This window comes from Pseudonaja textilis, chromosome 2 (genome assembly GCF_049901715.1).
Source record: "Pseudonaja textilis isolate UNSWEBS1 chromosome 2, rPseTex1.2, whole genome shotgun sequence".
NCBI classification, from domain to species: Eukaryota; Metazoa; Chordata; class Lepidosauria; order Squamata; family Elapidae; genus Pseudonaja; species Pseudonaja textilis.
The window spans coordinates 234621942-234637325 of NC_141991.1; the positions used below are offsets into that span (position 1 = coordinate 234621942).

Here is a 15384-nt window from a genome sequence, read left to right on the forward strand (position 1 = left end):
ACTATGGCAGTTCTTTCTCAACCATGTTCCTCTGAGAGTTCATGATGCATAGCTAGGACTTTCCTTTTGTATTCCCCTCAATTCTCAGCTCACAGAGTTTCTCTGAGTATCCTAAACTTCCTCCCAGGTTTCTCTTGGGTGCTCTGAGGTGCTGCGGTTGAAAAACAAAAACCAGAAAGCTCACCAGAGTTTAGAATTAAGATGATGAAATGGTTGAAAGCTCTCACAAGAGTTGCAATCTCACAACAGTGGGAATTCTTTGGTGTGTCTTATAGAATGTAATGTTCATAGAACTTCCGTGTTTTATTTCAGAAGACTGGGGGGCTTAGAACAGCAGGACAGCAGTCACTTAGTGACTAAGCGTCTCGGTTTTTAGAGCTTTTCATCTTATGCAAGAGACAAATAGCTCACCATTCCCAAAAGGCATAATTGGAAACTTGTTCTAACCACACCAATATTTTGAAAGTGTTTGGTTTATAAAATATTACTGAGTGGCCAGATGGTTATGTAAAAAGTTAAATCCTATTACATTTAGACAAGTCAACTCAAACTGCCAAGTAAGCATGGATAAGATTAATCTACAAGGGCATTTGAAATCTGCAGCTAATCTGGTGATTGCCCGAACACTGGATCTATTTGTATTCTCTTTTCTTTAGTTCTTATTTATTAACTAGCAAAAAAATCATGTTACAAACTGTGACTTTAATAAGATGTAAAAATGAAGCAGGTACTCTTTTGCATATGAATGCTGCTTAATAATTTAGCAAATCAGATTCTAGTATCACCTTACATAGAAAAATATTTGCATTTATTGAGAAATATTTGATCATCTTTACCTTTGATATCATTAGAACTGAACAAGGCATTGTGTTATGATCCCCATTCAAGCAAGTAATCAAGCAACCTAAACAGAGAAAAATAAATTTAAAAAATGGATTTTGCAGGCAGTAAATTTATGGTAAGACTTCCATAAATACAATTTGGTGGTGAGTTCATAAATACAGAAAGATCTGAAATTAATTTCTAAGGAACATTGGCCATAAGGGGGCTGGAAAATGCTGTGGACATGCATTCTAGAGTGTGGGTGGCTACATTAAGGTATGGGAGGAGGGTTTCTACAGGCAGGTGTTTTGAAGTGTGGGTGGGTATAGAGGGTAGGTACTAATAAGTTAGGGTAGGCAGGTGAAAAAACGGGGATTGGGAAGGATTTCTAGCTTTCTGCCAATGAAATTTGCCTGTGGGAAGGGATTGTCCAAAATTGTGATGTGACTATGGCTTGCTTCAAATTCATAATTGCAAGCTTGAATACCTAGCTTGCAATCACATGACCAAGGGAACGTTGCGATGGACACAATTTCATGGACCACTTGTAAATCTCCCTAGTTCAGTACTGTTGTAACTTTGGATAGTCGCTGAATAAATGTTTATAACTCAAGGACTATCTGTAGATGCTTTGGAATCTATCATAGTTTCTGTTAGAGATACAAAAGTAGTAAAGAAAAAAAAATAGTTGCTAGTCTTCTTAAATAATTTCTGCCCATAGGCTGGATTCAGAAAAAATAACTTTTCCCCAAACCAAGTTGAAAAAATTATCCACAATGATTCACTTACACAAAAGAAAAAAAGAAGATTTGTGCTTGGCCACATGGCAAAATATGCCAAATATTTTCATTTTAATGTTGTCATTTCAATGCAAGTAAATATCTGTCTTTACATGGCTATAGAATGATAATTCTTCTAACTCCTTAAGTAGAAAACTATTCACAGCCAAGGGAAAATGCAGCATACAGAATTCTACAGTGAAAACTACATGTTTTCAAATGGTTGCTCCTGGCCATATGCACTCAAATACGAATTTGATCAGTAGGGAATGATACTGAAATTCTGACCTAACAGATTCTCAAGAATTGCCATTGTTTATCACAAACTTTCAATCTGGAAAAAAGAAAACAGTAAATATTTGTAATGCAGTTATAGTCCATGAATGTTTTGTTACAGATTCACAGCAAGAAATGTCAAAGCTGCCTTGTTATTGATTTACTTTTTGTAATATTTTAATGCTGCTTTAATCTACCATACAGCAATATTCTAAACAAGTTAATATTTAAGGTGGCTAAGAGATTTGATGAGCTGATTTATTTTAATGTCTTAAATATATTATAAACTTGCTCAGGAGTGTTTGCCATACAATATAACATATATATGTGCAAATAAAATTTCTGCTGATCTGTGTTATTAAGCAATTGTGAAAATAGCAATGTACTTTTTTGGTGGCCTCTGAGTTTTTAGTTCATAAGATTTCTGCTCATCTTGCAGTTTTATGCAAATGTCCTCCACACCCATTCATTTTAATTAGCCACCTCATGAATCTTCACTTTCCTGTGACAGGGCTTGACCTAATCTCATGGCACCTCATTGTAACCATTTCAGTTCCAAGGAATCTCTGAATGAAGATTAGGAGCTATTGAAAGTGCAAGCAGTATTTCCAAAAGAGTTCACCTGCTTAACTTCATTATAAGCTTTGATAAGTGACCATGAACTTTGATAAGTCAGCAGTTGTTTTACAACAAGGCATCTTTAGAGCTCTGTAGAATGTAAGATAGTCATTAGTTATACCAGAAATGTAACTGAGCATGAGCTAATTACTTTGTAGTTCATTTTTGGAGCCAGGCAGCTTATTACACTTCTCACTATGCAAATATCCTAAATTCAGTATTTGTAAAAATAATTCACTATAATAACAAAGCTTGGGGCCGGGGTGGGGAAAGTACTATTATTGCTGATGATGCAGATACCAAACATAAACTAATAGAATGGAAATTTTAAATGGCAAAAATCTCACGGGATGTCCACCTCATTTGAAATCCAATGAAATGTTGATGATGATAATGGAAAGTCATTACTGACATAAAGTATATAGTTTTAAAAAACCTGCATCACAGACCATAGGATATCTTACCATTATTCTTCAGGTATTCCTTATTATGATTATGTGTTTCCCTTTGGGTGATAAGAAAACATTCATTAATATATTTCAGATTTGAAATGCAAAGTTGTGATCTGGGCAAGGAAGGAAACTATAAGATGGACTTCTCCAACCTGATCACTTTCAGATGTGTTCAATGCCAGGTTCTGAAATACTTAGTAAGCAATAAGAAGTATGTGACTTGGAACCCATCCAGCACATCTCAACCTGGAGAGAACTAGGATGGAAAAGGTTCTTGTAGGAAATTGATGTGAAAAGTTTGCTACTGGTGTTTTAAATACACACAAGTATTCATATCCTTCACTAATATGAATTGTTCTGAATTAATATAATGCTGCTTGGAGTTGTGTAACATTTCACTCTGCAGGGAACTTGGGAGCATTAATTACTTGATGTTGAAAAATCCTTGACTGTTTTTTTCAGTAGAAACTCTTTTTCCAGAACTTAAAGTTGGTGTTGCTTATGAAAATACAGATAGGTTTAGGCATCTGAAGATTTATCAGTTATGGTCTATAACCAGGAGTGGGATTCAAATTTTTTAACAACCGGTTCTGTGGGCATGGCTTAGTTAGTGGGTGTGGCTTGGTGGTCATGTGACTGGGAGGACATGGCTTGGTGGTCATGTTATTGGCTGGGTGTGGCCAACTCAATATCATTCACATTGAGGCACGCATCTCCTCACCTGGCCTCTCATGACTAAGTGTGAAAAATGGTCATAAGTCACTTTTTTCAATGCCATTGTAACTTTGAATCATCACTCCACACAAGTAAAGTACCAGCAAAGGGGGGGGGGGGAAACTCCAGAGATGTTCCTGAGACAGGAAGTCTAATCCTGCCAAGAATGTAATAAGGGTTAATGGAGTGGCAGTTTCTGTAAGCAACACCAGAATGTTTCCTTCCTGCTTTCCTTACAGGATTATTTCTTCTAACAACCAGTTCTCTGAAGTGCTTAGAATGTTAACGACCGGTTCTACCAGATAGGTGCAAACTAGTAGAATCCCACCCCTGTCTATAACCGTCCTTAGAATTTTATATAAAATACTCCATCAGAATCTCTCTATAACAGAGAACTGTTAAGTCATGTTCTGTTACCTGAAATAATGGAAAGAGAACTTGGCCATCTTCAAAAATATGAAGAGTACTGTCATATCCTCAAAGGGCCCTTTCCTTTTAGAGCTAAAGGTCATGTCCAGTCCCTTGATTGTTCTCTTCCATGAATCCAACAGTGTGTAGCCCAGTCCTTGAACTGGACTCTGAATAGTGTAGAATAAAGTAGAACAGTTCCTTCCCATTATTTGGAAAGATAAGTGATGTGCTCAGATAACTTGGGTTGGGGCTCAGAATTCTGCTAGATATTGCTAAAAATAGTGTTCCAATATCATGGGGGCAAGCCTGGATACTTTTCTCAAAAAATAGCTTTAGGTGCTGTTCTAGCACAACAACTATTAGTACTAATTCTGACTTCATGATTTTTAAAAGATTAGCATTTATCAATACCTTTAAATTATTAAATATATGTTTTTCATCATTTGTATTTGTGGGTTAAAAGCATTGTAACAGAGATTTTTTAAGTCACTTCAAATTACATTTTGTTCTTTCAGGTTGTTGCCTACCTCTGTCAGCTTGCCTTTATCTTTTATCAGGACAGTAGGCACTTCCTCAACTACAAACCATTACCTAAGTTTTAAGTTCTAAAAAGTCTTTAGGGTCAATGTGGAATCCAAACAGTTATGCTTTACTTTTGCAGCTTTCAATTGACTTAAAGTTTAAAAACTAAAACAACAGCAGTAACCACAATAGAAGAGAAAGACTATAAAATGCCAAGACCTGAAAACAGAAATAGAATGAAGCAAAAGAAAGCAAAAATAGTATCAACAACTAGAGCACCACTTGAACACCACCAGCATTGACAAAATCACCATTAGTCAATTGTAAAAGTTTAACATAGAACAATCTTACATCTCCTGATGATACCTTTAACATCAACATTTGACTGTCCTAGGTCCTTGGGAAGGACTTGATAGGTAGAAAAAGGAATAATAATAATGAAACAGTAAGGATAACTGGTAAACTCCAAAAAGTTTTAGTGGTTATCTTGTTGGTGTTAATACCACATCTATAAACACATGGTTGAAATGTTCTTCTGAAGTTTTATGGATTTTATTTCATTGCAGAAGTTTCATTGTTTTTGTCCATTGTTTCTTATCTTACACAACCAATTTTTTTTACCAGTTTGGCATCTCTGTTCCCTTCGCCCCACCCTTTTATACTTTTTATATTTTCCCTGATGCTTTATGTATTAGGTTATAAGATTTCTTTTATTTGTTGATTCTGAATTATCTGAATTATGTTAAAATACACAAAATGAGTATTTAAAGTAAAATAACATGGTTCTACTTCATGATTTATTTGCTTATTCATTTATCAAATTTCTACACTGTTCATCTCACCTTAGTGAATCTGGGTGATTTACAATTAAGACATACATAGTTAAAAGCAGAAGAAAAGAAGAACTAAAACATGAATTAAAATGAAGATGTTAAAAAGTTAAAAGAAACAGAGGGAGTTCCCTCAAGCCACCAATAACCGTCAACTTTGCTTATCATCCTTAGGTCCTCATGCTAGTATATCTATATTGTGATTTCTAAGGATGAGAATCATCTTCAGTAGTTCCGATATCCTGCCAATCACGATTATGTAAATATAATGATATTTTTGATATATAATGAAAACTAACTTTCTACATATCACATTTAGAGTAAACATTGGACATCATTTATATATAAATTATATAATATTGGAAAAATGCTACATATCAAAACAGATATCTGACTGCAAAATAAGAAACTTGCCTTGTTTGTACAATATGTGACATACATTGTCCATTCTTCCTTAAATATTGTACCATATTTTAGACTTGCACTTATTTGAAGATGTCCAAGAATGGTTTCAGTCTACCATAAAGTCCATGGTTAACAGCAGGATTTGGTGTTTTAAAGCTGACACTTTGATAAGTTGTGACAGAAAGGCTGAGAAAAATGCCATCCAACCCTTCAAATATGACATGGGATAATAAGGTAATTCTGTGGCACAGTGACAAATTTATTCCATATGCCAATCATTGATGGGAAGAAAGAACAGAACCTGGATATGTCTGTGTAATTCTGCATGCACCCTTCACCAGAAAAATTACTGATTCTTCCTCAATTAAAAAAATACAGAACTTTCCAGCAATGTAATCAAGTATGTGTTTGCAGTTCTGCTGGGCAAATCAACAATTTTGCAAGAAGTAAGACATCATACTGACTGTGTTTTAATCTGTGTAATTTTGTCACTACAAGGAGTAAATTATAAACTAAGAATGTATGAGTTGAAACGAACTTCATAAATTATCTAATCCTTCAAGCTGCCTCATATATTGTTCAACAAATCTGTCCCTAAAAAACAGCCATCCAACCCTTATTTGAAAAGCTTTTATTGCTGAGGAACATATCACAGATTTAAGAAAATGGCTCCAATGCTTAACACTTCCTGTCATAAGATCCCCCTCATACTTAGATTGAATCTCCTTCCTTTTAAGTCCAATATGTTAGTCCTTGTCAGCTTCAGTGCAGAACAGATCCCCAAAATCTCACACGTGACAAAAAGTTAGGTTCTCTATAGATTGCTGTCATTGCCTGATATTTTTTGCAAGCTGTGTATGCTCAGCTCTTTGAACCATTTTTCGTAAGTCTTTGTTTCCAGATTCTCTTCCATTCTGATACTGCTTTTAGCTTTATCATGCCTTTTTAAATTGTAATTGCCAGAACTCTACAGAATAGACAGTCACTCAATAAAAGTCTAAGAAATGCTGAATACCATGAAGCATTTCAGGTTTTCTCTTCAGGTTTTTAAGGAATCAGTTGCAGACTGCAGTTACTCAACCAATTGCAAATTCATTGAACTCCAATACTGTCTGCTGTAGATTACAACTAGTCCTCGTCTTAAACCATTCCTTTCACAATTGTTCGAAGTTTTAACAACATTGAAAAAAAGTGACTTATGATCAATTCTCACACTTACAACTGTCACATCATTCTCATAGTCACTTAATCAAAATTCAGGCTTTTGACAATTATAATCCTGGGATCGTGTGATCATTATTTGTGACCTCCCCAGCTGGCTTCCTACCAGCAAAGTCAATGGAGGAAAGCAAATTTGCTTAAAGACTGCATGATGCACTTAAGAATTGTGGTGATTCACTTAACAACAGCAACAGAAAAGGTTTTAAAGTTGGAGGCAACTCATTAACTGACTTGCTTAGCAATGGAAAATCTGGTCCCAGCTGGGGTCAAATTTATATACATCTATAGCGCCTCTGATCTGTTAAATTAGTCTCTGATTGTAAAAAAGATTGTTTGAATAATTGTTCTGGACAAATCCAGTGTAACTTCTGGTAAATGGTAGTATTCCTTTCTAAGTGGTCACAGACATGTTGCTTGACAATTAGCATTCTAGTAGCTGCATATGTACAGGTATTTGTCCATCCATCCATCCATCATCTATGTATCTTATCTAATCTATTTTATAGCATTTCCTAAGTTTTCTTTCTTCTGCATCTTGAATATGAAGGATATGAAAAGGAGACCTATGTCACTCTTATTCAATTTTCAGATACTTCACCAGTTTTCTACTCTTCGTGCTGACACTGCTGTGTACAAGCATATGAGATGGCAAGCTGAATAGCTGCCACAGCCTAATGACAGGCAAAGCTCAGGCAGAACCTTTAAGGAAAAGGGCTCCTTGTCAGTAAAATCAGATAACAGCTGTAAACATAATCACAGACTTGGCACGGGTTGAAACCCTGAATCTAATCAGCAAAGGACAATTCCAAGGAAAAGACAGGACACTTGCTGAGGTGGAGTCCAGAGCACAACAGGATCAAAGTTCAGGCCTCAAAAGTTGTTCAGAGGATTTTTCTCAGAGATTGGGGCCAATAAATCAGCTGCACTAAGTCTCTACCAAATACACAACTGTGACAATTTATTCTTCAGCTTTGGTTCTTTTGTTGGATTGCTTTTGGTAATCATCTACAGAATTCTGCTGTCTGTTGTGGAATCTGTCAAGTTTTGAAGTGCGCTTTTGCTGTTGCAACCATTATCACTTCCCAGCTTGCCAATGAATGGGGGCGGGGTGGGGGGGGATGGAATGTAGGCTCCAGACATCAAGAAGACAGCTATGAGAACCAAGGGCACTTTGGCAAGTGTTTGCCAGAGCCAAAGACTTTTTCCTAACAATACAATGAGACTCAACTGGACAATGTGACCTGGTTTAACAGGTGGAGGGAAAACCTATACTTCGTTTATGTGGGTTTTTGTGGGAATCAGCCAGATCTGGTATTGCCCTCATCTGTGCCAAAATGATGTACTCACTAAAGTTTTGTATTAAGAGATTGGATCGTCTCGGCCGTGCTTGCTTTGGTTGGGTTCGTCAGTTGGAATGTTGACAGAATCCTTATCAATGCTTGTGATTAGGTCTAGATAGCTGATGGAAGGAGAGAAAGAGAAGAACAAAATAAATTAAACCCAAGTTCATTATTTTAAGGGGTTAAAACTTGTTAAAAGTGTGGGGAGCGAATACAGAGTTTTGATTTCTTTGATCAAGGTTAGAATAATTATGTAAGTGATTTCTGATAACCCGTAATAGATTTTTGCTGATTAGGAATGAATGATATGGCCTTAAGGTTTAATTAAAAGTTAAGAGATGAGATATGGAAAGCAGTGTGTATTGGTTGTAGAGATGGTGATAATTTACTAAAATTGTTCATACTTGTGATGAAGGGGAAATAACTTATTATTTGTTTTTTTCATTTTCATTTCTTTTTTTGCTTTTTTCCCTGAACATCTCATTTTTCTTTGTATATTTTTCAGGTTTTTTTTAAAGTAAAAATTTCATACTTTTTGAATTGTAATCTTTAATAAATATTTTTGAAAATATTACATGTTACATGAGAACAAATATTAAATATTAAATATTACATGAGAACAAAATTAAATCCTTTACAAACATTGCACAATAGGGCAGCAATAAGAGATGTACCGGACCTAAGTCATAATTATTCAGAAACTACCTGTAAAGTAAAATTCAACAGTAAAGTTTATTCCATGACCTTTTGAAACAGAGGGCTGCTGTTATACATTAATACAAAAATAAGTTAAAAACAACAAGCACCACTTCAGAGAAGGTGCAAAGAGAACTTTATTCCTTTTCCAGGAATGTATTCAATAATACATTTCATGCAGTTCAGTGAAGCTCATTAGGTAAGTGGAAAAAGGATTGTAACCTTAGCTACTTTAGCCAGATACATGAATATATTTATGTAGCAGAATAAAAAAATGGAATCTGATTCTATTGCTTTGATGAATGCTATTTATGCTGTTCTCCCATGGAATAAAGCAGCTTTATTGAGTTAGGGTAGCACAGTGGTTAGAATGCAGTATTGCATGCTGACTCTGCCAATTGCCATGAGTTTGATTCTGATCGGCTTAAGGTTGACTCAGCCTTTTATCCTTCCAAGATCCAGAGGACCCAGATTGTTGGGGGCAATATGTGACTCTGTAAACTTTTAGAGAGTGCTGTTAAGCACTATGAAGCAGTATATAAGTCTAAATGGTATGTGGTATTGCTGTGCTTTTGAACCAAGCTTGACAACAAGTGATTCATGGATGGTCCATCCAACTTTCTTTATGATTGCTTGGAATTGGATTTGACACATCCTTCTTTGGGAACTTTTCCCCCCAACTTTTTGATTTGGACTATAACTTTGGTGAAATTACAAATCTAAATCAGCTCAATTCTAATCTCAGATTGATTAACCAGATTAATAATTTGTTGACATTCATATTACATAATTTTTTGTGAATAAGACCAAGCAGATTCTCACTATTCTGCTGTTCTTTTAATTGATTTTTTTTCTTAAAACAACAACAGTAAACCTTAAAATCTAATGCTACTCTCATAGCTTACTATCTTAATACTAAAGTTCCTGATTGCTATCTGAAACCTTTATTTTGCTTCTGAAGTTTAGGCATTCAGCTTTTTTTTCCTTTTAGAATAATATTTTCTTGCATTTATCAATGCTTTCAACGTAACTACAATGAAAAAAACATTTTAAAGGTTTAGTTCCAAACAAATGTATATTATCCAAGCTAGTTCTTGATGAACAGAAAATATTTCTGTTGAAGATACCAACGAAAAGTGACTCAGAAAAATGAACCATCAAACCTCTGGGGGAAAATGTTATTTTGAAGATATGACTTGCAATCATAAGCACGTTAATAATTATGAAGGGATTTTTCAATTTCTGTTTTGTATATTTAATGAAACAAATATTTAGTGCAATCTAGTTTCTTTCAAGTTTAAAGCTCTGTCCACAAAAGATATATGAAGAGAAGACTAAGTGGCCATTTACACATTGCTTTGATTAACAATTGCATTCTCTATTTCTCTTAGGTTTTACTGGGACTTAATCATGCTTATCATGATGGTTGGAAATCTTGTAATAATACCTGTTGGTATCACATTCTTCACAGAACAGACAACCACACCATGGATTATTTTCAACGTAGCATCGGATACTGTGTTTCTGTTGGACTTGATTATGAACTTTAGAACTGGCACGGTTAATGAGGATAGTTCTGAAATAATACTAGACCCCAAAGTAATCAAGATGAATTATTTAAAGAGCTGGTTTGTGGTTGACTTCATCTCATCCATACCAGTGGATTATATCTTTCTTATTGTAGAAAAAGGAATGGACTCAGAAGTCTATAAGACAGCTAGAGCACTTCGTATTGTGAGGTTCACAAAAATCCTCAGTCTGCTACGTTTGCTACGACTTTCAAGATTAATAAGATATATCCATCAGTGGGAAGAGGTAAGTTTCTCTCCTACATATTCACTCAGCCTTCCATTGTTTTAAAATGATAATAATGGTACTACATTAAGACAAGTGAGAATTCTTAGTATGTTGAGCATGAACTATACCTTGTTAATTATTTTTTCATTCTATCCATTTTGTTTAGGTCTTTCTATAATGGTGTATGAGTTATTTAATAGAAAACTGTAAAAACTGTTAGAGATTCAGCATAATAATATTGATGCTGTGAGAAATTTTTTTTAGAAAAATAAACAATGAGATGCTTCCTACATTTATAACACGCCTTCCTATTTTTTAAAAAAACATACTTAAGCAACCTTAGAATAAAATACAGGGAAATAATAAAACTATAATTAAAAGACATTATAACTGAAGTTTAAAAGTGATCTATTTCAAATTAATTTAATGCCTAACAGCATTTGCTAGATTAAATAAATAAAAGCACTAAACAGATTAAAATACATAAGTCAGTTTCTACACCAGAAACTATTAATAAAAACAGCTTTGCTTGTCAATGAAATGATGGCTTAGCCTGATCTCCTAAAGTTTTAGAATTTGGAAGCAGCCAAATCTGTCATATTTTTTTCAAAAGTGATTTCATAATAGTGGAACATACAAATTTGCTTTCCATGCGGATCTTGAAACCAGCTCTTACAGAGGACAAATCAACATAATAGCTTGAATAGTTTGACCTGTGGTGCATTCATACATGACTGATATAATAATATAGTACTTCGAGCTTATTTGTAATGATAGCATCATCCCACTTTTTTTTACTGGCTTTTTTGTAATGCTAGTCATTTTAAATGTCTTTACTGTTGTATATAATGGCTTCAACTTTTTTGTAATCGATAATGAACTGTACTTTATCTTGTTTTTATTGCAGTAGCAACCAAAAGTCAGTAGAAAGTACAGCCGTACAGCTATTTTCAAACTCATCTTCTAGAGGTTTTTTTTTTTTTAATTTCAATGGGGGGGATGAATCATGGTGTCATTTTAACACCAGGAAATAGGATTTGGAAAGATGTGAAACACAGTAGTGCAGAGTTATCTTACTGGTTCCACTCTATCCTCAGTGCTGTTGTACAGGAGCTTGGGAGTACTTCTACAGTTCATTTTGGAAAGAATACTGTGTAGGAGAGTTTATTTTTCTTGCTGTATGGAACATAAATAAATCTTGACAAACATGCCAAGAGAAACAGTTTAGCAAAGGAGCAGAAAGGACTGCAAGTGCTCTCTTCAATTCACTCATATAACCAAAGTGCTATTAATTAGACTTGATTTTTTCCACCCCCACCTTCATAACTACAGCCTAAATAATTCAGTACCCACTTGTAGATTATTTTTCAGAGTGGAGGGTGTGGAATGAGAATTAATATGATTATTTCATTTCTCTGGGGCCTCCTGCATACTGTCTCAGTGATTTTTATCCTGTTATTAACTATACATTATTTAATTTTAATTTTCAAAGCTACCTTCTACCTTGCATAAGCAGAAATGTACCTTTGCACAAGACAGCTCTACTAAAGTGACACAAATTCTCCATCACATTTTAATCCACTACAATTCCCCCTACCCTCACACACACACGCACACACACACACACACACACACACACACACAACACCATCAGAGAGTTTCTCACTCTTCAGAAGAAAACGTTGGGAGAAGAGAAGTATAGGGGTTATGATAAGGCTGGATAAAGCCAGAAAGTAGAGTTCTGCTTCCTTTTTTTATATCCAAATCCTTTATAACTTCTTAATTTCTATGGCAAATTCATCATTCTAGCCATTATCTATCCACTGCAGGATGAAGACTTCTTTTACATGTTTCCAATCAATACGGTCATGAGCTTTCTTTTGCCAATTGGGCCATAATACTTGCTGATGCCATTTCACAATGGCAAATTGTAAATTTGCAAATTAAATGATTCAAGTTTGGTCACTTTTAGGTGTTTTTTTTTAATAAGAGGAAGAGGTGATAAAATCTGATAAAATAAATAAATAAATAAATAAATAAATAAATAAATAAATAAATAAATAAAATGTCGACTAAAATAAAATAAATAAATAATAAATAAATTCTTCATCTACTAAATTGTTCCAAACACTTCAGAGAACTGTCTGATTTACTGAACTACCAGTTCTATTCTGGCAGCATTTCCAGATTTAGAAGGACACTGACCATGCTGGTTCATATTATAGCAAGTCTTTCTATTTTTAAAATAGTGTAATTAATTGGAAATAAATTACAAAGCAGAAGGAAACTCCATAGCAGAGGTGGTATTCAGCAGGTTCTGATTAGTTCTGGAGAACCGGTAGTGGAAATTTTGATTGGTTCAGAGAACCAGCAAATACCACCCCTGATTGGAGATTTTACAGTATCCTTTTCCTGCCATGCCCACCAAGCCATGCCCACAGAACTGGCATTAAAAAATTTGAATCCCACCACTGCTTCATAGGATTATAAAATGTAAAAGATTGATACTGTGATTCAATAAAATGGTGCTGCAAGTGAACAGTATTTATTATTAATATTTTATGCTGTAAGATAACAAGGGATGCTTCTTAGAAATAACCCTATTTATTATGAAACACAGAAAAAAAATAGAAAAAAAATGACACAGTACCACATTAGTGTTCCAGAGGGGTTCTAAGTAGATTAAAATTAGGGTTTTACTTCCTCTGAGCTGTTGAAATAAATGAAATAAATGGCATTTTGTGTGATAATTTATTTTTAATGTTATGGCTGAGACTATAACAAAACCTGGTTCATTAAACTTGTAAATCTCAAATTGCTATAGGTGGATGTTCCTCTCCTCCTTCCCTCCATCCCTCTCTGTCTGTTTATGGGGAAAAAAGTCCTCTGGATTCTGGAAACCTAACTACTTATATTTTCAAAATAAAACCAAATATAATAAAAAGTGACAATCACCTTCATGCTGTCAGGTTGTGTGGTTTATATTTATTCAATATCTGATTTTTGTTTATTTCAATTTATATGTATTCCCATCTCAAATCCATAATTCCCATCTCAAATCCATAATTATTTTAAATGATAATTATGGTTTAAAAACACCATATGACAGTAACAATAAAAGCCATAGCAATATGTAGGCAGCTGAGGTAAAAATCCTAACAACCAAAGAACAAATCAACACAGTCTCTTCATGGCCTCTGCCATTAGTCTTCCTAATGGGCAACTCATTTTTTCAAACATTTGAAGTAGCATTTCCAAATGTTATGCTGTAGTTTAAATATAATATCTAAATTTAAAAAGTCAAATGATAATCAGGAAGGCAAAAACAACATTCAGCCTTGATTAAAGGTCCTTTTCAATTGCTTGCTGGTATCCACATGAAGTATTTGTTATAGCAATATAGGATCATGACATGTTATAAGGAAACAGCTAAGATTCCAAATTCGACCGAGGAGCAATATTCACATTGAAAAGTATGTACGTACTTTTCTCTATACCAGAATAATTGCAGTGCAAGAAGGATGACATATATATGTCTGGGGATATTTATTCTCTTTGACTTGATGTAGCATCTGTGTTTTATCCCAACTTAGTATTTAGGAACTATTTAATGTTAGAACAGAATATCTCATCTGTGGAAAGTTGACATTCCTAGCATTTGGTATTTTGTATAGCATGCTTTGATAATGCCATAGGCTTGCCTCCAGGGATTCTATTGAAGCAGGTTGCACACCTGGCTTCCTTTTAAAGTTTAACTCTTATGTTCACAAAATAAGCACAGTGTTTTCCTTTGTTGAATATTGAAGGATACTGAAGAACATCAGGAGCTTAAAGTATGTGCCTTGTGGACAAAAGTGATCTAAATGTTCGGGCTTCAAATAATGAAAACACGATATCAGTATATGATGAGGAAAATGATATCAACAACATTCAATCAATGTTCTTTGTAGCTTCTAGCATTCTAAAAGGATTGTAGGTGGGCATAAAGGTGGTAAGAGGACATCCTATCTTAGTAGAATTTTGCTAAAGTGTCCCTATGTAACTTTCTGTATGATATGATCCTAAAATCTACTTTGTCCTCTGGTCCTGACTGCTGCTAAGGGATCATATATCCCCAAAGAAAACAGCAGTATTGTAGGAGGCATAATTGACAACGTCATATTTGCATTTTCTGGATTTCACATTTTATTAACTACAACTTGACCTTGTTTTATAAAAGATGATTAAAAATAAACTCTAGTAATATCCATATCGATTTTTAAAATGTATATTGTATTTTCATACATGCATATTTTCCCGTGAAAATAGAGTTTCAAAAATGATCCCAAATTAGATTTATTGCAATCAACATTAGTAAATGTTGATTAGTAGATCAACATTTTTGGAGATGTTCTAGGAACGGGACTGTCATTGTATCCAATATACTGAACTGATTGGCTGGTTTGAGATAAATCTTTTTTTCCCACTGACAAATTGCTAAATTCATAGTAATGAGCTGCAA

General features: G+C 34.4%; 1 protein-coding gene across 2 annotated transcripts in view; it reads left to right on the forward strand.

Annotated features, from left to right (window-relative positions):
- HCN1 (hyperpolarization activated cyclic nucleotide gated potassium channel 1) overlaps positions 1 to 15384 on the forward strand; it is a 147543-nt gene that overhangs the window by 22179 nt on the left and 109980 nt on the right. For both annotated transcript variants that reach the window (XM_026714298.2, XM_087927315.1), the window contains exon 2: positions 10478 to 10901. In XM_026714298.2, coding sequence (XP_026570083.1) covers positions 10478 to 10901 — 424 coding nt within the window. The remainder of the gene's footprint in view (positions 1 to 10477; positions 10902 to 15384) is intronic.